This window comes from Pteropus vampyrus, unplaced genomic scaffold (genome assembly GCF_000151845.1).
Source record: "Pteropus vampyrus isolate Shadow unplaced genomic scaffold, Pvam_2.0 Scaffold337, whole genome shotgun sequence".
In the NCBI taxonomy this organism is placed as follows: Eukaryota; Metazoa; Chordata; class Mammalia; order Chiroptera; family Pteropodidae; genus Pteropus; species Pteropus vampyrus.
Window position 1 is genome coordinate 104,888 of NW_011889118.1, and position 24,058 is coordinate 128,945.

Genomic DNA, 24,058 nt, shown 5'->3' on the forward strand with positions numbered 1-24,058 from the left:
AAATTTTGTTTTCATCTTTCTCTTTGTTAACTGAAATTAATACATGAAAACCACAGAGTTCTTTCAAATAACAATGGCTTTTGCACCTCCATATTGGAAAATTTAAAAATCTAATATAATAAAAGATAACAAGTTTAGGTCATATATTCATAAACTCATTCACTCAATCACATAATGAGCATTTATATGAGTATTGGGTATGCTGGCCACATGCAAAGATAAATAAGATACATGCTCTTTGAAGTGTCACTGTATGTGTCCCCAGTGTTAATATTCCATATGTAAAATCTGTTGCTTTTTTAAAATAATGAATGAATCAGATAGATGTGAAATTGCACACTATTTATCCACTGGGTTATAACTGAGTGATAAACTTTTCACATTCACATTTTTTTGTTGTCGTTGTTTCAAACCAATCATAACTAATAATGTGTCTTGCCTATTATTTAGCCATTAAATATCTATTAAGCATCAGCCCCTGGGGCCAAGGAAGAGTAGTGGACATAAGATTTGGTTGTTACTCTGTGCTGTGATGCTACGGATTGGAAAGACCTAGGGGTAAACTAAAGTTAACCATACTTTAAAACTGGGTCACGAAGCCAGAGCAGGAAAGGGAAGTGGTACTAAACAGAGAATTAAAGAATGAATACTTGTTAGGTTAGTAGATTAAACTATAATAAGAATCAAATCATGTTTCTCCAAGTGGAGACTATTTTACCTGAAGGGGATCAGGGTATGCCACTCCAAAATATGCCACTTTGGCATAAGGATTGTTTTGAGCTGAAAGCAAATGAGAAACAGTAGATGCAGGAAGAACTCTCTACCCCTCCCCTTTTTTCTGCCTAAAGGCTGGGTATAAATAGCCCTTTTTGAAGGTGCCTACCTTCCCTTTCCCATAGCAGGAATAGAAAAATGACTCTTAATGATGGGAGATACTCTTATTGCCATGGATCCTGTCCAGGATTGAGTCTGCATAACGAACCTTACTAAAATAACCATTATCTTCCATTAGTTGCCCCCACACGTTTACCTTCATACTGTCTGGGGGACTACCTGTACCCCTACACGCATACCCCCTCATGCCCTTCCTAACAGGGTAAAGGTGTAGAAAATTGGAACTTTCCCATGGTTTCCTCCAAACCCCTCCTCTGATGCCTTTTATAAAATGTGGTAGAGTTTTGTAGGATGCAGGGGTTTACACTGCAACAGAGAAAATAACATGTAATTAAATAAGAGGTATACTTTGCCCTTGAAAAGACCTCAAGTTACTTTGGTCATCTGGAGTCAGTGCCCCGCTGAACCCCACTTGTTGAGCCTGCTGTTCCCTATCTTGTCTCAGGAGGCAAGCCTGTTTTTTAATTTGTCCTATTTTCTTACACACACCAATTTTGTTCTGCCCCGCTTTCATTCCAGGATCTGCCCTGGGGCCTCTCTTTCAGATCCTAATGGCCCCAAATTTTTCCTGAGGAATTCTAATTTGGAGGTGAACAATGACAGTGATTGGGCATGGAGGGAAGAGGGTAAATTTGATCATCTATTCTTTAAAAAGGAAAACAACTAAAAGTTGATTATTTGGGGGAAGAAAAAGCAGTAAAAGTTCAGTAAAGAAGTGCCTGATGATGTCACTGTTTCCCAGTTGGCCCCCTCCAAAGCAGTCTTTGAGTAAGGTTCAGACCAGAGGCAAGGTTTTTGAGACACACCAACTCTTAGCCTCGAGGTTAGTTGGACAGTCTCTGGGAAGGCCTTGAGCATGAGCACAGATCGCTGCTGCTCCGTGCAACTGAGAGCCTCCCAGATTGTTCACTTTCCTTTCCTAGGTTCAAAATCCCTCTTGTAGCCTTGCTTTTAGAACACCTTGGCTTATTCAATAGTGTATTTAAAGTTTTGATCTACTTATTAACCCACCGATTGACTTGGCTAGACTTTCTGTTCAAAGTCATTTTGAATGCCCCCAGGAGTTTGATTCAAGATGCTCAGTTTCCTGCAGGAGAGAAGCTGTGCATATCAGGAATAGCATATCATGATTCTGACAAAGTGACAGCAGTTGGAGTTATATAAATTATAGGATATGATTACAATGTTTGCTGTGACAACACCATCAAACTCCTTTTGTGATGTATAACACATTCAAAATGCAAATTCCAGGATATTTAAAAGCCCATCTAATAGAATTGTTTTGACTCAAGATTTAAACCCAGGAATGCTGTTGCTTCTTTTACAAGTGTGATGAGCTGAGCTTTCCTTCTATCATTTAATATAGCACAGAGAATTCTCTCTATGTGAGAGATACATGTTGCAAAATTTAAAGTTTCCTATATTGAGCTGTCAACATTATGGGGAACATAATTCAGGACAAGTTCCAGTATCTTCACAGCTCAAAGCAAGCACCATGAGTTTTTCAAAACTCAGTAGAAGCACTATAACTCAGGCTTGTGGGAACAGCAAGAACATTTCTAATCACACATTGGGTATTTTAAAGACTTGAGCACTCCATTAATGCAGTCTGGTGGGCTTGATCCTAATCAGAGCATATGCATAAATGTGGGAGGCCTTCCCAAGAGCAACATAGCATCAGAGAGCACAGACTTCATACCAGACGGTCAACCCAGCATTGAGTCCCATATGCCCTCTGAATGATCCCATGTCCTTGGACAAATTCCCCCATTTCCCTAAGCCTTGGCTTTCTCCCCTGGAGTATGGAGACAATAGGATCTACCTTACAGGGATGCAGAAGCACTTAGCATAGGGTCTGGGGTTCATTTTAACTGCCCCATACTGGTGACACTAGCATCCCAATTAATCTTACTGTGCTGTTCAAATGAGGGCAGGCCTATTGCTCTGTTTGGAAGGATGCTTCTGAAGATCACCATTCATTTCCATAGCTCGGCCTTTCCTCTCAAGCTTCTTGGTTCACACCTGCTGCCCATCATACAAGATTCAGAGGAGCGCAGCAATTTCCAGCACTGTGATTACTTATTCTACTTTCTAAATGATACACCTGTAAAGACTTCTGAGACAATGAGAGGCAATGACATCAGTAGTCTATTTTTTTTTTTTTATTATTCTCAAGCATGAAATGGAGCTTCCAGGCAGGACAAGGTAGATATACTACTCAGGGTAGGGACTACAGCCACAAAGAGTAAAGGTGATTTAGGGATGCCTTTCCACTGTGAAGAAAACATACACAGTCCTCTTTCTTTTGAGACTGTGGGAATTTGACAAGTCCAAAATAAAAAGAAAACATAATTAATTCCATAAGACTCTATGCATGGAATAATAAGTAATAATGTTATTATGAATTTCTAATTAATAATAATTAGTTTAGTATTGATGGAGGACTATGCACCTGGCATGGTACTAAGCAATATTATCTTCTTAAAAATTCACAACTCTATGAGGTCAGCAATACTATTATTCGCACTTTACAATGAAGAAGCCTTGATTTTATATAGTATAATTCTGTTATGTGGCATGAGGTTTACTGTGGAATACTTCAACATAAATATTGTTGTTAGGTAGTCAGGCATGAGTGACAGGAGCAAAGGCCCAGCTCTGTAACCATAGAAACTTCCTTTGAAGACCTTCCTTAAGGACCTCCCAGAAATACCTCCCATTTAGGGTTATAAATTATCTCAAATCCTAGAGCACAAAGTTCATAAAAGTTGCTGGCTGAAACAGCTACAAACGCATACCCAGAAAGTACTACCCTAATTTGCCCACAATTTAAGCCTCATGATATTGTCATTATAATACTATGCTTATGCCTGGAAGTTCATGAATCTAATTATAACAGATTGAATTCTGGGTAAGCACATGCGCAATAGCAAATGGTAATATAGCAGCCAACTGTCAGTCAAGGTGACCTCACATCCAGATCATCTAAGACCTCCCATCACAACCCAAATATAAACAGACTCTCCCACTTCTGCATTGTTAAAGCTCACTTTGCTGAAAACCCACTCCTCCCTTGGGCTGTACTGTCTTATCTCTTCATCTCTCAAATTCCACAGGGCTGCACCTTCCTAAGCCGGCCCCTCTCCTTCTAAAATGTACTTCCAATAAGTCTTACTTTTTCTAAATCTTGCCGACCTGTAATTCTTTGCTGCCTCGGCAGGGAAGAACAGAGGGACAACACACAACACCATCGTCCTCCTCCCCCATGCCTCTGGAGCAATTTCACATCCTCCCAACGGTAACATTGTGATATAATTGTGTATGTTAATTTTAACCTATAGCTCAGAAGTGGCCAATTGCCCTAATCAGGAATATACACGCTGGCTAGTATTTAAGCAAAAGATGTGCTACAGCTATTAAGGATTTGTCAATTACCATAATGAACATTTATTTTATGTTAGTAAATTGCAGGTGTCTGTTCTGTGCGGATTAGTTGAATGGGTTGCAGTGGCCCAGCCTTTCTCTGTATGAACTCACATAAGGACTTTGGACTTTGAGATCTCAGTGGCCTCCATTTTTAGGAATAGTGCCCCAGGCTCAATTGTTAAACAGTCTTGTCCTCTGCTGCTGACTCGGGCTTCTTAGTCACCTGACTCCAAAGAGAAGGTTAACTGACTCCTGCAAATAATGCATTTGTTTTGATGCAAGATACCATCAGAACATCTAAAATGATAGAGAGCTGAGACTTCGCTGAGCTTTCACAGCAGTTAGTTGGCTTTTGTGAATGCTACTAGTAAATGTCTGCACGGATATCAGAATTTGTCTGGGACTTGTTTTCACCATAGCCCGGTAATAAGATTACGATAGCAAGGACGTATAACCTTTGCCACTTATGTGGGAGGCTACCAATAGCCACCAAAAATAATCTATTAATTTTAAATTACCAAGTTGACTTGGATTGTTCACTACAGGGACTTAAATTATATTTCCTAAAAATGAAAGCTATACTTCAGTGCCCAGCATAGGGACTAACCTTCAGCTTAGTCCGGTCAATAAACTAGGCAACTGTACATCTGGTTCCACAAATGTTCTTAGAACAATGACAGCCAAAGAGTTAAAGCTTCCTGTTTGCTGATAACTACAGAGAGGAGCCATCTAGCTGGATAAGAAGGCCATGAAGTCCATACACTCTGAGTGTTCCTAATTCAACCTTAGATTGGACTATCATTTTAAGAGAAATGGGAAATTGACAAACTTGATCTAGATTCTATGAAGTCTGGGGAAATCAACAGACCTTACAAAAATGTATGGTTCTACCAATACAGCAAAGGGCTGCTGTGAAACTATGTATTGTGGCCAAGATACAGCCTTCAATTCGTTGGTGCATTCCCGGCCACTGATTTTCTTTTCCAAGTTTGTTCTTGTTTGCATTCAGTTGTACTTGGTTGAAAAATCTGTTCTTAATAATATTAATAGTTAAAAATTAAGATTATTTTAACCTTTAAATAACTTACGTTTAAAAAACCCACATTATTTTCTAAGTAAAAAGACCCACACATTTTAATAACAAAACAGAGTCAGTAATCTCAGTTTAAAAGGAGAGTTTTTTCGACACAGTACAGTTTTGTTACATATGTATTGTCATGCAGTGATCAATATTTCTTAAGTTGAGAATTCCATGCTTTTACATAACAGAAAACTAAATAAAAAGCAGATTGTCAAGTGCTATGATGGTGAACAGCTGCCAAAAATCTATAATTCCGCCCCCACTTATTCCCTTAGTCTTCTTTTGCAAAAGTTACATTGAAAAACTAACTCATTAAAGATTTCTCAGTATCTTCTTCAGAAAACACACTAACATTCTATCATATCAGACTTTCTGGGAATTTTCCTTTCCAGTCTGGCCCAGAGTAATTAAGTTGGCTTGAATAAGGATGGTAATTAAAAGCAGACAGCGTTTATATTTTGGTGGAGAATTGAGTGCTAATGCTAAAGAAGCTCCACGGACCCGAATATTTTTCCTGGCCTCTCCCAATATCATGTTTCTTTGGAGTCCATCTAAATTATGATGATGCCCTACCAAAAAATCACATTCCACTCTTCATCCATAAACCATATCTTTAGCAAGAAAACCACCGTTAGGAACTTTTCCATCAAACCTAAGTAATGTAGTATAAATAATGTGCCTTAAGCAATCAGTCCTTTCCCAAACATATTGCTTTTAACAACATACACAGAAAGGGAACATTGCAGAAATCTGGTTCACTCCTGAAATTTCTTCCATCTAAAATCAGTGACTGCCATTGAGTAGATGAAATTGGCATTCGTAAAAACCAGTTGCTTCAGACCTGAACTTGACCATTCAGCTAGACTTTTAAAAGGAAAAACAAATATGACAATTGCATTTAGGGGAAAATATTTTAAACTCTATCTTTTGGCACCACTATCCACTTTGTAGCCAGTATTCTTAAAAATTTCTTCTTCAATTTTTGGTGTCTCATTGTACCTTTTCAGGAGAATACTGTACACTGGGGAAAAACAAACTCTAGTGAGTAGTAAAACTTAATTGGTGGTATGACTAAGAACAAGCCACTTAGTCTCTCTGCGTCGATATTGAGTGTGTAGTACTATGAATCAGGCACAGTACCAGGTTATAGGGAGCCGATATAGTTTTTGCCCCAGACCTTACATTATTATTGGGAAGACAGAGAAAAAAGAATTTATAAAGAGAGAAAAAAATCAAAGTATTGAATTGAAATAATTATAAATGATTATAACTTCTGTGACGAAAACTGATAGGGATCTGAGTTGGAAAGTCAATGGCACATAAGTGGTTGGCGATGCTGGGGCTTTGTTGACCATGATAAGATACTTGGAGGCAATATATAGGAAGGCACATTGAAAGCCAAGAAACAAAAATAAATATAAGGAACTATTTTTAAGAATTCCATGAATGCTCAGTATATACCCAACAACCAGATATGATTCTGACAGTGTCAAAACCATTTTAAAAATTGTTGAATTTTAATAGTAGGTAAGTTCTGTGGCATAAAACTGTACATAGCAAATCGATTTTATCTTAGCAAGGACATAGCTGATATTAAACCATCTTTGCCATTCAGAGCGCCATTTTCCTAGCTTCTCAAAGCCTGGACACGTGAATTCAGACCCCTTTGATGTATGTGGAAAATGCTTCCTTGGGATGGTGGTGTTGGAAGCCTGAGAGAATCCCAGTCACATGGTGAAGATGAATCCATTGATCATGTGTATAAAAATATGGCCTTGAACAATACGCAGCATACTCACTGAAATGTTGGGGGATGATGCCTTTCTTACCTAACATCTATAAAACAGATATTTTCAGATGCCCTCCAACCTTGAGATGTCTAATCTATGTGATTCAAACAACCGAGTATTTCTTGACTACCTACTATGTGCCTATCCCTATACTGAGGACACCACAGTGAATCCAGACACCATCCCTCTCCTTGAGTTGGATAGTTCAGTTGGGTAAGAAATAAGTACGAAATTTTTTAATACAAGAAGTTCTAGGATGGTGCTAAATGCTTTGAAAACATATCATGAGGGCCCCACTCTAGATGGTAGGAGGGGGTGTGGATCAGAGATGATCAGGTGGAACTTCTCAGAGGAGACAATGATGATACTGAACACAAAGGGTAAGCCCAGAGGCTTCCAGATGGAGTAAGAGGAAGAGGCTGGATTTTGGAGTGAGAACAGGTATAGAGGTTATGTAGGGGAGAACATTAGAATTTGCTCTTGACTATTTTTGAGTAGGGCAAGGCTGAATGGTAGCATTGAATGGGGAAAGAGAAGACTGAGAAGTAAGTAGAAATCAGGTTATCAAGTGATTCAAATGCTTAGAATTTAGGTTCCTCTGGAAGATTTTGGGCCAGTGGTGATCCTATCTGTATTTAAGATCATCTAATTTATTGGTTGACAATTAAAATAGCTCAATCATTTGTGAAGCCCTTTCAAACTGGGCCTTAAAATGTTTTCCAGAAGCAGACAGAAAAAGTCATCTAATTTGGTCTCATGATGGCCCTTCCCCTGTAAGGTGTGAGAACAGTTCTGCCCATAGGTCCCTTCTATTGGAATACTATGGGACATCAAGATGAACAAATAGTGCATTTGAATCCTATCTTTCTCAAAGGAAGGATTCTTCACAGGGAAACAAATGTTCCTAACAGTGGGCTAAGTGAAAGAGAAACAGGCTGTGGGATGGTATTCAGCTCCTGCTTCATCTCAGGCCACCTTTAATTGGATCACTTCAAAAGAGAAATCAATTACAAGAGTGTTTAATAGTTGTTTCTATCAACTGACAAAGATGTTGATGTTCCAGATTTTTTGATTAAACATACTGGAAGTTGATTTGAAAACATGTTCCTTTTGCCTGAATAAACTATTGTATTTGCTTTTCCTTTCAGAACAAGAATTTCCCCTGAGGAAATGGCACTGAGCATCATCAGCAGAATAAGGTGGAAAGAGATCCTGAATGCCATATTTCTCACAAGCAGGTGTGAAAGGCCATGAAAGAATAATATTTTAAGGGCAAGAGGATTCAGTGGTACTGGTCCTCTGCCATTTTGCAATAGAAGCAGTTTAAGAGCACAAGGCAGGTAAAGTATTCTTATCTATGGTATCTTTGAGTCATGGCTTTATAGATAATACGTTTATAATTGGCACAGTAATCTTATGGAATAAGAGTAAAAGAATTAAATCTTTTACATGGAATAAGTTCTTTCCACAGAAAGAGAAGAGAAACTGGCAGCTGATAGCAAACCACAGCCTGATTCTCTGGGATTATTTTAATTATTCTTCATGCCAGTAATGAGAGGATTGTGTTCATTTTAGTTTAAACCATGTCAAAGCATGAGAATCAGCTCTGAGAATCTAAGTTGACCAAATATCTGGGCTGTGAAGGAGGAAAAAGCAATACAGGGTTGGTTGTGATGGCCAAAACACCGCCCTCAGCTCTCAGAAGGCACAACAGAGAGGGGTTCCGACCACCCACATAGCAGGATGGTGGGTGGAGGAAGGGGAGGGTCAAAGAAGTGGGAGGCACGGAGAGGACTTAGGAGACACTCACTGGGGCAACTGGGAATAAGAGGAAGTCATGAGCCTGGGGCTCAGAGAAGAGGAATAAAGACAGAGTCCTGAAAGTCAGTATTAGAGCCCAAATGGGGATATAACTTACAGATGTCTCAGATAGAAATACAGAGGTCTAGAAATGCCAACTCCTTCATTTCCTCTTGCCCATACCTTTTTTTTTTTTTTTTAAACAGAATTTACTATCCATATTCCTGGATGATCTGCTTCTGTCATGCAATCTGTGTCACATGACCCTTCCCTAGCTACAGCTGATTGGTTAAGGGGTAGGCATCTGACTTCAATGGAACCATGGGCTGGAGTAAGTTAGGTAATTTGTTCAGAAATGATTTCAGATACACAAACACTGAGTTACTCTCTACCTCGTTTGAACTGGGACATCATGTGAAGTAGACTTGGAGGAGACTATGTTTCAATCATGAATGAGGAGAGACAAGAGAACTGGTCTACAGGGAATTTTAAAAATGGAGCTGACATTTGAGGGAGAAAACACAGGCAAAAGGCTGTGTGGCTCCAGAAAGAAAGAATAAAGGGAGCAACTGTTTGCTCATGATGGTTTCCTACTCTCTTGATGATTTTTGTACCTGCCAAGGCTGCTCCTGTATCCATTTAATAAATTTCTCTGAGCTTGAGTGGGTTCTCTGTCTAGAGCCAATGTTTTCTAAAAAGTGATTAACTATGGTGAGTCATCTTTTGATTGTCTGCAGTAATGAAGAGAAATAAGGCAGAAATATTATAAAATATTAGTGCTATCATTATAATAACCTTCCTAATTTGGTTTTCTAATACAACCACCCAATCCCCATAACCATCTTTCCTAAATGGAGCCAGACCAGTGCCTTGTTGTAAACTTAGGGGCACAGCAGCAGGGAATCCCACTTTGCCTTCTCAGAGGTTGACTCGACGCTTACTCAGAATACCACCTAGGCTCTGTAGTGCCAAGAAGGAGCAAAGAGAGTGCTTCAGAGCCTCCTTCAGTGCTCCATAACCCTACTCCCCAGTATCTACCAGAGCAGTTCTGCCTCTATATGTTTTACATATTAAGGGTCCATGGAAACATTGGACTAGATAAAGGGCTACCATAATGAGTACCATACTTAGGGGATGCATGATCTTTGGCTTGATTCGTTTTGATTTCTACAAAAACGTTCTATGCAGAACTCTGTTACTTCTCAGTCCTCCCAGGATCAATTTTCTTTGGGACTGGTTTCTTCCCCACTTTATGAGATTCAGGCTCCATCTAACTTCTCAGTACAGAGTTCTGACTCAAATAGGCCTGTTATAAGTTTAATACAGATGCTAATAGAGTAAGGAAAAAATCAAGGACTATTAAGATAATGAAATTTAGTGGATGGTAAAGGCCATCATTGCTACCCTGTAGAGAGAATCTGCCTTGGAATAAAGCTAGTAAGAGTCAAGAGGTAAGTCTAAATAACATGAGATTGAACCCTAAATCTAGTCATGCCTCACGACAAAACTACACAAATGTCTTGGTTCCAAGAATTACCAAATTCCTTTTCTGACCTTGGCTACTTTGAGTTGGGTGCTCTCACTTATAAACAAAGAATGGTGAATAATCTATCATGTTAAATGATTATTTAGACAATGGTCTTATCCATTTCTATAAGGTCTTAAACCTATTTTTAGAGGCTGTCCTTTTATTATAGACAATTTCAAATTATTATACACAATAGCAGAAATAACAATAAATTTAAAATCTGAAAAAAAAAACCACTTGAAATCTAATTTATTTTTTTATTTTCAGCCCTAAACTTTTCTACTAGTTGATAGTCATCCATACAGAATGTTAGGACATCTTCCCTGAAGGTAATAACTTTATACTTTTCATTCATAGTTTTATAAGACTAACTCAAAGAAAAAAAGGTTAAATTAGAAAAAACACTAAATAGATAAATCTAAAATCAAATGGAAGAAGACAATATTTGAATTAATATAAATTACCAGAGATCAGGAATGCACTCACTTTTAACATCACCATCTCCTGGCAAAAAAAAATATAATAATAATTATAATAGTAATCTGTTTCAATGGAAATAAAATACTATAATATTTATAGTCTGTGCCAGAGTTATAATGACTGCAGGGCCAGAAGTGAAGTGTCACAGCATGCTCCACATGTTTTTAACACGGTTTCTAAAGGCTCTGGAGGCTATTAAATTTAATGAACCCATCTGCTATGAAATAGAGGTCCCAGCGTAATCAGTTTCCTCCATGCCATGTAATGCAGATGGCATTCTCTGTTCCACAACCCAGCAGGATAGTTTATGTCTCTCTTTACGTGTGTCTTTTTGTTTTGAAGATTTCAACTTCTTTGATATGCAGTGGTATCTTGGGAAAATACTGTAAATTCAGTTTCCAAGCCCCAACAACTTCCTTATGATGGCTTCGACCCCCTGAGTAATTGCTTCTAGGCAGTAAAATGTCGTAGCTTAAAGCAATCACCCAAAACAACTCCTAAATGGCCCAGGTGCCATTCCTAGATGGGAAACCGAAACAAATGTGTAATTTATCAAATACAAAGCATTTTCTCCAAGTTGGACTTAGTGGGGGGTTAGAAAGAGGGACACAGGTCCAATTTGCAAATGCAACTAAATCGGTTCCTACAAATTGCTGACTGAATTGCATTACTAGCAAAAGGGAGGGGCAGGAGGCCTCGGTAATGAATTCTCATTATTTTAAATGGTCGCATTCCCACTGTCTCTAAAAGATTTCTTTGCTCCCCTTCTGTGTGTCACTGTAGTCTATGCAAATTCCTTCAGAGGGGTTGATCAGGATGCGGATGTTTCCTCAGTTTAATGCAGGTTCTGCCCTGCACGGCAAGTTGGGTAGCATTCCCAAAATGATTAGGACCCAACTAGAAAGCACAAGCCATTTGCTTACGAAATGGAACAAATTCCATTGTTAATGATTTTTTTGCTCTGCACCTAAGAGATAATGACTGTGTACAACTTGTATTCAGATAAGAAAACCCATGAATTTCAGAATTCTGGTGTTTGCTGTTGTGTCAATTAATATGAGATCTTATTAGATTAAACATAATTAATGTTGTTAACATTAATTCATTTATTTGGGCTTCGCCAGGAAAGCAAATTGAATAGAACAGCCAGGCAGGAGACAGAATGTTTAATCAGACTGGTAGTAATAGCAGGGATGATGAGCCCTGAAAGGAAAGTTTTGTCAGTCTCCACTCTAGATCAAGCTTGGTTAAACACAATCCTTGACCCTCCTGTGCAAGAATCCAAACTCAGCTTCTGTTCACGAACTTTTATCTTGAGCTTGTTCAGACCCAGAACTGTATGAATCAATGCATTATTAATAAAAAGGGAAAGCACTGTACTTGCCAGTCATCCTAAGCTATTCATTTAAGTATTAAATCAATTACATAATTATATTTGTTGCTGCTGGGGTTTAAGCCATAATAATTGATGAGTCAAGTAAAGAGAATTCTTTTTGCCTTAACTAGCAGATAATTAAAGAGAAAGAAGACTTTTAAGACGTATTAAGCAAACTTGTGGATCAAGGGTCCAAATTTACTAGATAATCAACAAATACCTGTTTTCTTAGTATTTGGTAGAAATTACATAAATCAGCAGGGTCAGAAGTCTTCTGATTCCTGAAGGAATTAAAGCCAATTTCAGACTACAATGTCACAGGGGAAATCAGGCCCCTTGAGACAGCAGGTTGAGCAGAAATGTTCTGATGGAGAGCAGACATGGCTGCCGTGAGACTTTCTCTTGACAGAGTACAGGAGGAGGCAGTGGTTGCATTTCCTTCGGGCATTATCTTTCCCTCTCGGACCACAGCACATAGACAGAGGCTGTGCCCTAGGCAGCATTCTAAAACAGCTCCCTAGATTTCTGCCTCCAAAAGTACATAGCCCTTAAAATCTCCCCCTCTGGAGTGTATGATGGGATATCACTCCCATGATTACATTACTACCATTTGACCTCGAGTTAATTAAAAGAGATTATCCTGGGTGGGCTTGACCTAATCAAAGAAGCCTTTAAAGGAAGGTGAAGCATCAGAGAGGTGCGGTCTTTGTGGCCTGGGAGAAAGCACTTGGCATTGTGTGAACTGCCTGTTGTTGCCATGTGGCAAGGAACTGTGGGTTATAGGAGCTGAGAACAATCTCCAGTGAATAGCAAGCAAGAAAGCGGGACCCTCAGTCTTATAATTGCAAGGGACTGAATTCTGCCAACAATCTGAAGGAGTTTGGAAGAGGTCCCTGAGCTGCGGATGAGACTACAGTGCAGCCAACACTTAATTGCAGCCTTGTAAGACCCTGAGCTGAGGGTCCAGCTAACTTGTGCCCAGACTCCTGACCCTTGAGAATCATAAGATAATACATTTGTGTTTTTTTAAGAAGATAAGTTTGTGGTAATCCATTTCATGGAAACAGAAAACTAACAGGGCTGTCCCAGTGATGCTGACCCACATCACAGGGTGTGCTAGCAGTTCAGCTGGGAATCACAACTACTCTCTCACCAGTTGGTGGCCCTCCTCTCTGTGTCTTGGAAGATCATTCTCCGTCATGGAGCATACAACTCCCAGAGGCTACCAAGAGGCAATAAGACAATAACCAAAACTAACCCAGCCTCTAGATCCACCGCATCAATGTAGGATGAAACAAACAAGTCAAAGTAAACCACTCTGCAGAAAAGAAAGAGAGAGAGAGAGAGAGAGAGAGAGAGAGAGAGAGAGAGAGAGAGAGAGCACGCGCACGCAATTGTGTCAATTTCCTTGAATGCAGGGGAGACTTCTCCCCAGTCTTTTATGATTGATTTGCCCACACTTAACACACTGGTAGTACTTTTTAGCATCTTTCTCTATAATCTTTCCAAAGCACGCATTTACATAGTCACTGAAGTAACAACTCTCTTTTTCATACTCATAATCCATTGGTTTAAATAATAGTTAACTAATTTATACAATTACGATAAAATTACAATAGGTTTGGAATGAAGAGGATTGACTTCTAGTAAGCTTGCAATTCAACCAGGGGACAGTTGTGTGTATGCATCTGTGCCAGCATGGCCTACCAGGCCGAATGTCCAGGGTGCTGTGGGCAACAGGCACAAACTGTTCCAGAGCAAAGAGAGGGTACTCAGGTGTTAAGTGGCAGTCTATTAAGAGGGCTCCTACTCTATCTCCCTTTCCTTGGGCAAGGTAGCCAGTTTTTACCTTAGTGAAGCTGTTAGGGACTTTCCTTGGCTGGTACAACACAACAAGTAGTCTTCCTTAGGGACATTGATCCTAGCTAGCTACCAACACCAGACATTAGTGCCTGGCCCATCACATGTAATCACAACAAAATGAATTCCAAAGGATTAAAGTGTATCTCTAGAGGAACAGTGCCATAAAGGTACTCATCATACTTAGGTCCCAAATTCTATTATCAAAGTGGTATAAGCCATATTGTAGTCACTATGATGTTTCTTTGAGACATAGCTCAAAGAAAGGAAAGTATTTTTTAAAATTTCTCACAGCCAAGGAGAAAAATTCACACAGGATTTCTTAAGTTTGAGAAGGCTGATAGGTAGTATTTATTGTATTCTCACCATGCACAGACATTTAACCTTTAGTCAACCCTGGAAGGCAGGTTTTATTCCCATTTGTAAATGAGGAAAACAACACTCAAATAAAGGTAAATGACTTGCTTATAGTCACATAACTGGTAGAGCATAAATGAGCCCATTCTTACTCTAAATCCAATGTCCTTAGCTAATATGCTAAGGTAGATTATAAATAGGTTGAAATATAAAAAAATTCCATAGCTACCAATCCCACTAGGACATCAGGTTATTAAAACAGGGCCACCAATCCCAAAGCTAAGTGCTCCTGAGTTTGGTCTCTTTCATTATTGCAAGCTGGGTTGGGGCTGTCCTGGATGTGTCAGGAAAGTCATGAACTTGCAATTGCTGACCTCTACTCCCATTCCTGTCATCTTCTGGGTGATTCCAAAGTTAGTGGGTTCATCTTAGAATTTGGACTCTGCAGATGAGTGCAGCATATGAATCCTAATTTGACCCCACATAAATGACAGGAATGATGCTGAGCTATCATATTCTGGGGGGTTAGTTTTATGTACGCCAAAGGGTTTTTGAAAGGTAGCATAAATGTGCTCTGTTACTTTGGCATACATTTTACTAAAAAAAGGAACCACATGGAACATCATTTTATTTTAAAGTAAATAAAGGTAATTATGGCAAAGAGTGCAAATTTCATGTAAATGTTGAAGATAAAGCACAAGATTTCAAAGACATTTCCATTATAACTGTTCATCTAGAGCTGTTCCCGGACCATTTACTTCACCTCTGTTGTCAAGCTAGAGTAGCAATGGGTTCTCCCTCCCTCCCTCTTAACTGTCCTCCATACATAAACGTGTGTGTGTGTGTGTGTGTGTGTGTGTGTGTGTGTGTGTGTGTGTGTAATTAGTAAGTCTAAAACAACTGATTTAAGTGATTAACATTATCTAAATCACGACATTATATTAATACAAAGCTTTATCCTCTTCTTCACCATAAGTCCAGGTTACATACGCCTAGCCAGGATACTCTGTAAAAGTGATGTGTCCTTTTCCGAAAGCATGCCATATTCATTTTCTTCTCATTGGCGACACTGATTTTGATGACTCACTAAAGATTTTGTCTGGATTTGTCCACTGTATAGATATTATTTTTATGCCCTACATGACTTGTCAAAAACCCCTGGGAAAGCTCTTTAAAACCATGAAAATATTCTGCTCAAAACTTCTTCCTTGGTTTTTCCTGGGGAAGGGCACCTCTTCTCGTCCAGTTCATATTCCCATGGTCCCACTGTGTACTTTAAAGTCAAGGAGGGGCAGGCTGCTATGGTGTCCCCCAACACAGGTTCCCATATGCTGTTCCTGCCCTGCATTTGCCTATAGCTGCCAGAAATGCAGCATGAATGAGAAAGCTCCCGGACAGGAAAGCTGGCCCACAGCAGCCATTGAGATCACTCTGGAGAACAGCTATGTCTGGGTTACAGTGATTAATGTGATGTTAATCCCAACAAAAACGATGGGAGAGAAGCCCTGTGGGAACATTTACAATCAATTAATGAAAAACACCACTCCCATCAGACTCATTATCACTATGAAAAATCACTCTGAAAATACACAAGAAACCAGGCTATTGAGCCATTGTTTGACGATTGGCAAAGATCCTCCTTTTAAACTAATTCAGCATCAGAATCTTTTGCTTGGAATCCAGCTTTAGAATGAACCATGGCCAGAGTTCCAACAACAACCGGGTGCCTACACAACCACCACTGAAGCATAGTCTTACTTGTCTGTGGGAAGAAAACGCAGCTGTGGCCTCCACAGCGACTCCAATTCATGTTACAGCTGAGCTCCAGTCACCTTCCTGGGTTGAGACCCAAAGATTCATCACCAGAACTGGGCCCTTCAGATGGTGAGGACTGACTCTAACATGCTTATAATCATTATTACAGTGACAGAATTTATACACATGTGGGAAGGAAAAAAAATTAACTAGAGAAGACACAATGAAAAAGTGAGTTTTCTGTGCAGGTTACATTCTCCATTATGATTTTTCACCAACCTCATTTGCCAAGGGGAACAATGCAAACTCCACAGCAAAGGAAAATGTCATTGAACCCCATTACTAAGGAAGAGAGATGCAGTTGCTGTGTCCTGGAATGAACACAAGAACTCTCACATCTCAGGATGAACACTCAGGCTCTCCCTCAGGGGCCCCTGGACTCACAGTGCTGTCGATGTAAGCTTCAGTCCACACGACGTCATGCTCCTGGTCTATCACTTTGGGCCGGCTGAGTACATGGAGGTATTCCATGACGTTTTCCTGCACATCAGCCAATGTGGAAATCTGGGTGAAAAATCCTGCCAAAGGAGAACCCAGTTTAGTAACAGAGAGGAAAACCTGTGACTGGGGAGGATGTGCATGCCAAGCCTTCTTGGCCTCTGGCTAATTTCTTTCTTTTCTTTTTCCTTTTCACATATTATATATCTTCTCTGCTATTACCCACTTCATGAGTAATGTGTTCATGTTAGTAAATATAGTCAAGCAAAAGGAATAAAATAAGATTGATCATAAACCTGCCTCCAAGAGGAAGCCTCTGTTAATCCTTTAGGTAGGTAATGTCTTCTCAGATATCTACTATCTATCTATCTATCTATCTATCTATCTATCTATCTATCTATCTATCTATCTATCTATCTATCTATCATCTAACATTCATACACACATACACCTCCCCTGGCAGAAATGGGAGTCCTCTCTATATGCCATTTTGTAACCTTTTATTTTTCACGTTAGCGAGTTTATTTCTAATGAGAAAACTATAAACCACAAAATTGAAAGGCTATTCCATTTTTATCACTATAACAACAATAGTTATGACTCATTTTTTAGTGCTTACTAAGGGACACAAAATTTGTTAAACACTTGATAAGCTTTGTCTCATTTATTTTTGACAATATGAAGTAGTGGGGATAACTGCACCCACTTTAAAGGTAAGATGACTGAAGCAGACTGAGAATATGTGTTTCACTCACGATCTTACAGGTATCAAAGAGTGAATACAGAAGATGAACCCAGGATTGTGAGTCTCTCAATCTGTGACTTTTGCTTTTACAGAATTTTGCCCTTGGTGTGTTTGAGGTGGAAACGTCAGCTCATGCCTTCATGTGGTTACCAGATCTGCATTTTGAATATGCTGGGTAGACATGGTTTCTAAGTAACAAAAAAGTTCTATTCATGCCATTGTCTTGTGGATGGGGGTGACATTTTGATCTCAAGTTCAGGGCATGGCTATGTTCTTCTTCAGTTTGGGGTCCTGCTGGCTTTGCTGTGGGTTAGGAGGTGTTAGAAAGGAAGGGATGAAGCCCAGGTCTGGATCCTCAAGAGAGAGCCCTTCATTCAAACATTATGAAAGGCTTCTTGGTGCCTAGCACTGATGAAGCAGAGATTAACAAGATGAGCAGGACCTCTGTCCCCTAGAGCCTGGAAGGTTCAGCTGAACTACAAAATAGCACAATCGACAGACATTATAGCAGGGCCAGCCAATCTCTTGGCTACTCTAAGGAGTGGTCAGCACCACTGAACCATGAAGGATGAAGACCAGTTAGATAGAAGAAGAGGGGTTAAATGGTGTGTCTAGCAAAGCCAAAGGTAAGTAAAAGCCAAAAGTCAGAGTCAAGTCCCTACTAGGAACTGAAAATAGATCAGAATGGTTGGAATAAGAGGCTGAGGGAGAGAGGGTACAAGTTGGGTGCTATAAGATCAGAGGAATGAGCAGGGGGACGATCATATAGGACCTTGGGAAAGAGTTTAGATTTTACCCTATAGTCAGGTAGTCACAGGATGATTTTAAGCAGGGGGACACTGGATGGACAGTCATGTTCCCTCCCCATGTCTTTAAATAAGGACCCTGATAACTAATGTCATGCCAGCTCCTACTGCAACAAATCAAAGAGGGTATGTATGCCTCTGAAGCCAGATCTGTCACAGCACTTGCTACAGTGTTTATAGAACCTCTTAGTGTCTAAAAGAGGACTCAGGGTAGGGAAACATCAGGCCTTCTGTTGTCCAGAAAGGGCCGGGACCCTCCCAGTGCATTTCCAAACAAAGGCCAGCTGGTCTGAATTTAGTATGCCAACCCCAAACCAGGTTGGGACCATGTGGCTTTTGGCTTTCTGATGACAGCTTTGCACAGTGCTAATTAACATGCATTGTCACTCCTGTCCACCCCCACCCTCCCAGCCAGGGCCAGAGCCTGGCCCATCCCAGGGAAAACAGGGCCCAAAGGAGCAGGCTGTGAGCTCCGGTTTTAGCATACAGCACAGGAGTGGGGCCCATGTGCACCTTGGCCTTCCTTCTGAGGTCAGGCACCACAATTAGGGAGATCCATCGGGACACTATTCTCACAAGACTTCCAGGTGGCCCCTCTTGGAAACATGGTGGGAAAGACAAGTTTTAAAGAGTGTCACTGGATCAAAGGGGTCATCTATACGTACCTCTCCATGCATGGTGGCTGTAATCAGTGTTTGAATAAAAAACAAAAACAAAAATAAAAACAAAAAAAGTTTCATTTCTTCTCTACTAGACAAACCTTGGGCTTTGAGGGAAAGGTCTTCAAAGAGACAAACATGACAAAGAGGATAAGCTAAGAGAGGTGTTGCCATGTTGATAAGAGGAGAGAGCTCGATGGTTCTGGACCATCAGGGTCCATGGGCGAATTACTCTCAGTCTAGAACAATTCCTATTTGGGGCTCCTGAGCCAAATGTTCAGTAAAGCCAGCATCTCTTAGGAGGAGTTCTTCTTGATTGTCTATATTTTCTTTCAAATCCCCAAAGCCAACAGTAAAAATCCTTGATTTAGGTTTTCTAAAATAGGGCCAAAAGAAGAAAGGAAATGAATGCAAGGAAGATGGGAGAGACAGGTTATTAGCATAAGGGGAGTAGAAAAGAAAAACCATCACACATTTGGACGGGGATTGAGCTGAGATCATTTTCACTTGGCCTTGCTTACCATAGTCAAAATTCTGAAAAGTGAAAAAAAGCTGGCTTCTCCCCAGACCTACAGACCCATAGCCAACTGTATACCTGACACCTCCATGGGATGACTAACAGGATCCTCAGACTGAACTCACTCAAAACCAACTCTCCATTTCCCTCACTAAACCCATACCTCCCCCATATGCCTTCCCCATCTTAGCAAAGGGTGCCATTCCCCAATTTAGGCTCACAGTGCAAAAACTATCCTCGATAGCCCTCATTTCCTCACCCCACCCCGTAGCTAATTCACAAGTATGTTTTTCTGGCCCCATCTCTAACATATAACTAAAATCCACTACCCCATGTATACTGCTCCCAGCCTACTCCAGACTCCACTGTCTCTCCACCAGAGTATAGGAACAGCCTCCCCACAAGTCTTCCTCCTTATTATCTAGGCTCCTTACAGCAGCCAGCGGGATCGTCTAAAAGTATAAAGCAGATCATCTTCCTGCTTAAGAGCCTAAAACAGGTTTCCATTTAGAGTTAGAATAAAATCCAAATTTCTCAACCTGACCTCCAAGACTCTCCTTCAGTTGCCACCCCCCATCTAACTGAATGACCTCACCCCACTTTGTTTTCTCAGTGCTGCTCTCAGTGCTTCAGCTCCCTGGCCTTTCTCTCTTCCTCTCACATGCCTTCCTTTCCCACCTCAGGCTTTTGCACTTGTATCCTCTGCCTGTCACACTTTTGTCCGGTTTCTTCATGGCTGCTTCTTCCTTATCATTGAAGGTTTAGCTGTCTAAACTTATTTCCTCTTACTTCACCCCACATTCACTTTCTTCATAAGATTCATCCAGTGCTGGATTCTGACTTCCTTGTTTACTATCTTCTTTTGCTGGAATATTAGCTCCATGAAATGTCACAAAAAGAGGGTGCCCATCTTGTCCAGAGCAGTATTCCCAGAGCTGGGTGCACGGGTTTGTGTGAGCCGTTAGCAATGCGACGGCATTCACCGAAGTGTCACTGTCATTCACCTTACTCCTGTGCACTTGGGCATCAAAACAGCCCAACTTCTGTGTTCATTGTACAGGAGGAAACAGAACACAGGGAGTTCAGTAACTTGTCTCAGATCAATTCGAAACCAGTTTCATCTGATTCCAAAACCTTTGTTCCTAACCACTGAAGACACTGCCTCTTCCTGTATTGGAAAAGAGCAGGCATGGCTGCTCAGAAATCTTTCTCCAGGAGGACAGCCCCAATGAGCTGTCAGTGTCTCTGACTGGGAAAGGCTGAGGATTGGATGAGGAAATGTATGGTTTCCTCCTGAGGGTCCCGGAAAATGCTCAATAATTAGCACCAAAGATCTACTCAAAATCCACGCCACAGTTCTAACTTAAATTCAATATATAGACCAGGGATGCAGATTTATAAACGGTAAGAAAAGCTAAAATTATAAAAAATAATATTAATAATGTATACCACAAAGCTTAATGCAATTTTAATCTTCTAACTCCAAGCCATTAAAATCTCAAACCTTTCTGAACGACTCTTTTCTGTTTTCAAATGTTTTCATCTAAGTTTTAGTTAACAAATGTACCTTTTGATGGATAACAGGAAGTTGCTGAGGGCTGGATGCTTTGACTGTAACCATAGACGCTTCCCTTGTTTTCCCTCTGCATTCTCTGAACCGGCCCCTTCCCCTCCTCCATACCCCTTTTAAAATTTCTTTTAAATTCTAGCTCTTGAATGTTTATTCCCTTCTTTAATGTACCTTTTTGGACTTCATATATCATGTAAGAAAACAGAATCAACAATCATTCGGTAATTACCAAGGAGTAATTAATGCTGAAATTAGCCACCTATTACAAATGGTCTTCTCATTTTTCTACATAACATCGATTTATTTACCTTATTCCCTCACAGAGTCTCCTGTGAACTCTGGGTTACGACTGAGTGCGCTAAACCACACACAGCCTGGTACTTTGTATTTCTGAGATTCCACTACCCTTACTTCAAGATTCTTAAGAGTCCCCTGTCTAAAAGCTGCCTTTGCATGAGGTGCTCCATCAGCGTACCATCTCATAATCTGCTTTGCCATGACATCATAGCTGAGGGCCCCTGAGTCTGCTCCTCAGTGGGAGATCCTGGCTGTGTATCGCACATGCCAAGGTCCTTATTCCACCTTTGTTGTGATGGGCACTACTCCCTTTGAGTCTTTATAAGTATCTTTTCCCCCTCTGAATTAGACAAGCTGAAAATGAAGCCAGTGCTCAGATTACAGTTTTCTCAGGACAATGAGGTGGGCAGTGAGGTTGATGGTGTGACCTTGTTTGCATTCCCTTACAGACGACAGTGTTCTTAAAAGACTCTGCCAATATTCTCTTTCATTTTCCTCTTCCCCATCAACGTTACATGCCACTGTAAGAGCATTCACTTCTGTAGAAAGATGTACAATTTATAAACCACTTGCTATTTCCACACCTCCTTGGACCTTCACAAAGATCCAGCAAGAGGCTTGTTGGGCCATGAGAGCCAAAGGCACGTGAGTTAGAAAGAGCCAATCAGGAGGAAATAACCACGAGGGCAGGGAGCCCCACAGCCTCGGTAAGCATGTGCCCACCTGCAGAATGGGGCTTTTAAGTATGAAGCCATCAGAATAAGCCAGACTTTAAATTTCGGAGGAAGCCTTTTCCCTTTGTGAATAATATTTCATTTTAATTTCAAATTTCACATTAGAAAAGGGTAATATAAAGGATCACATGGTGGAGCTAGGAATGCTGGCTTGTCTGCAGCTCTGTCACTGCACCCACTCCCCAACCTGCCTCATATCCTCTCAGAGCCTTAAAGTTCCTGTTTGTAATATATCAGAAACTGACCACATGGCTACAGAAGCTGTTTCTGGAACACACAGGCTGGGTAGAAATCCCAGTCTAGTCTTTATTAGCTGTGGCACACTGAAGTCTTTTCTTAACCTGTAAGTTCTTTTTCCTAGTGTCTTTCAAATTATGGGAGACACGCAAGAGTCCTCCATGAAACATGACTTTCTTCATCCCAAGGAGAGGTAACCTCATATCCTGGTGAAGAATTAGGTTTGGGCTTTGGATCAACTGGGCCTGAATCCTGGCTCTGCCACCTGTTAGCTCATACCTGGGGCAAGGTACTAGTCTCTCTAGGTCTCGATTTTCTTCTCAGGCACCTAACAGAGCTTTGATGAGCATCAAAGAGAAAATACACAAAAGTATTGTGTACTCTACCTGACATTTAGTTTGTCATCCTTAGTTGCTGTAAACAACAATGGCACCATCTTCATCGTCATCACCATTATTACCCATTCTACTCAAATTCTCATGTTCTATAGAAGGTACATGAAGAATGTATACAACTTAAGTGTCCACCAATAGATGAATAGATAAAAACAGATAACACACACACAGTGGAGTATTATTCAGCTAAGATATAGAAGGAAATCCTGTCATTTTGACAACCTGGATGGACCTAAAGGGTATTATGCTAAGTGAAGTAAGACAGAAAAAGACTAATGCTGTATTATATTACTCACATGTGGAATCTAAAAAAGCCGAACTTGTAAAAATAGAGGGTGTAGTGGTGGATATCAAGGGCTGGGGGTTAGGGGAATTTGGAGATACTGGTCAAAGTCTACAAAAAAATTACACGAAGGTATCTGAATAACTGTCATTTTTGCCTTCTTCGACCTGTTCTAAAATATTAACAGTTTTAATTGCCACTTTCTTCCTTCACCATTCTGGCCTCATAAATTTTAATCTATTTTTTAGGGGACAAGACACTTAGAAAGGTAGAGTGAGGGTAAGAATTTTTTTAATGGAAAAAAAGCTGTGGGCCTGAACATCTGAGAAGGGTTCAGACCACTAGTTCTCTTTCAAATAAGGAGAGAATGATCATTAACCTATCAAAAAGGGACAAGCTGAGCAGCCAACCAAGAAAGACTCATGTGGCGTCTCCATTTGACCTAACGATGACTGATTGGTTGAGAACCCAAACATGGAGGCCCTTCTTTATTTGCACAGCTGGAAAACACTCCACTCACCATGATTTCTGAAAGAGAATCAGGCAGTGCTTATTTAAAATCTTGGCACACTGAACATTAGAGAAGGTCATCACAGCGTTATGGCATATCCGGGCTGGTCAGCCCCTCTTTTCACTTTTCCCGGTTCACTTATTTATCCAATAGTGTGAATGCAGAACTTTATATTCCACAAGCCATTTTACAGTGGCAATGATTGTTTTAATGTATTTAAAATGGTTTGCTGCTTTGCCTCATTAGGGCTGGTTCCCTCAAGATAGGACCTAGTTATGTATAAAATGAAACAAACCAATGAGCTCCAGGACTCTCAGGATTTTACTAGTAGATCAGAGCAGGCAGAGAACTTCTGCAAGGGGTATAAATGTCCCCAGACATCCATTTTGAGGGGACAGCATCTGAGGTCCACTGGCTGAGAACTGTCTCCATGGCTACCAGACTTCTAAGCAAAAAGCTC

At 40.4% G+C, this 24,058-nt stretch overlaps 1 protein-coding gene across 1 annotated transcript in view; it reads right to left on the minus strand.

The window, feature by feature from the left end:
- Nucleotides 1–24,058, minus strand: part of LOC105304362 (voltage-dependent calcium channel subunit alpha-2/delta-3-like) — a 676,581-nt gene that overhangs the window by 101,518 nt on the left and 551,005 nt on the right. Inside the window, exon 13 of the mRNA XM_023522298.1 lies at nucleotides 16,791–16,924. Coding sequence (XP_023378066.1) covers nucleotides 16,791–16,924 — 134 coding nt within the window. The remainder of the gene's footprint in view (nucleotides 1–16,790; nucleotides 16,925–24,058) is intronic.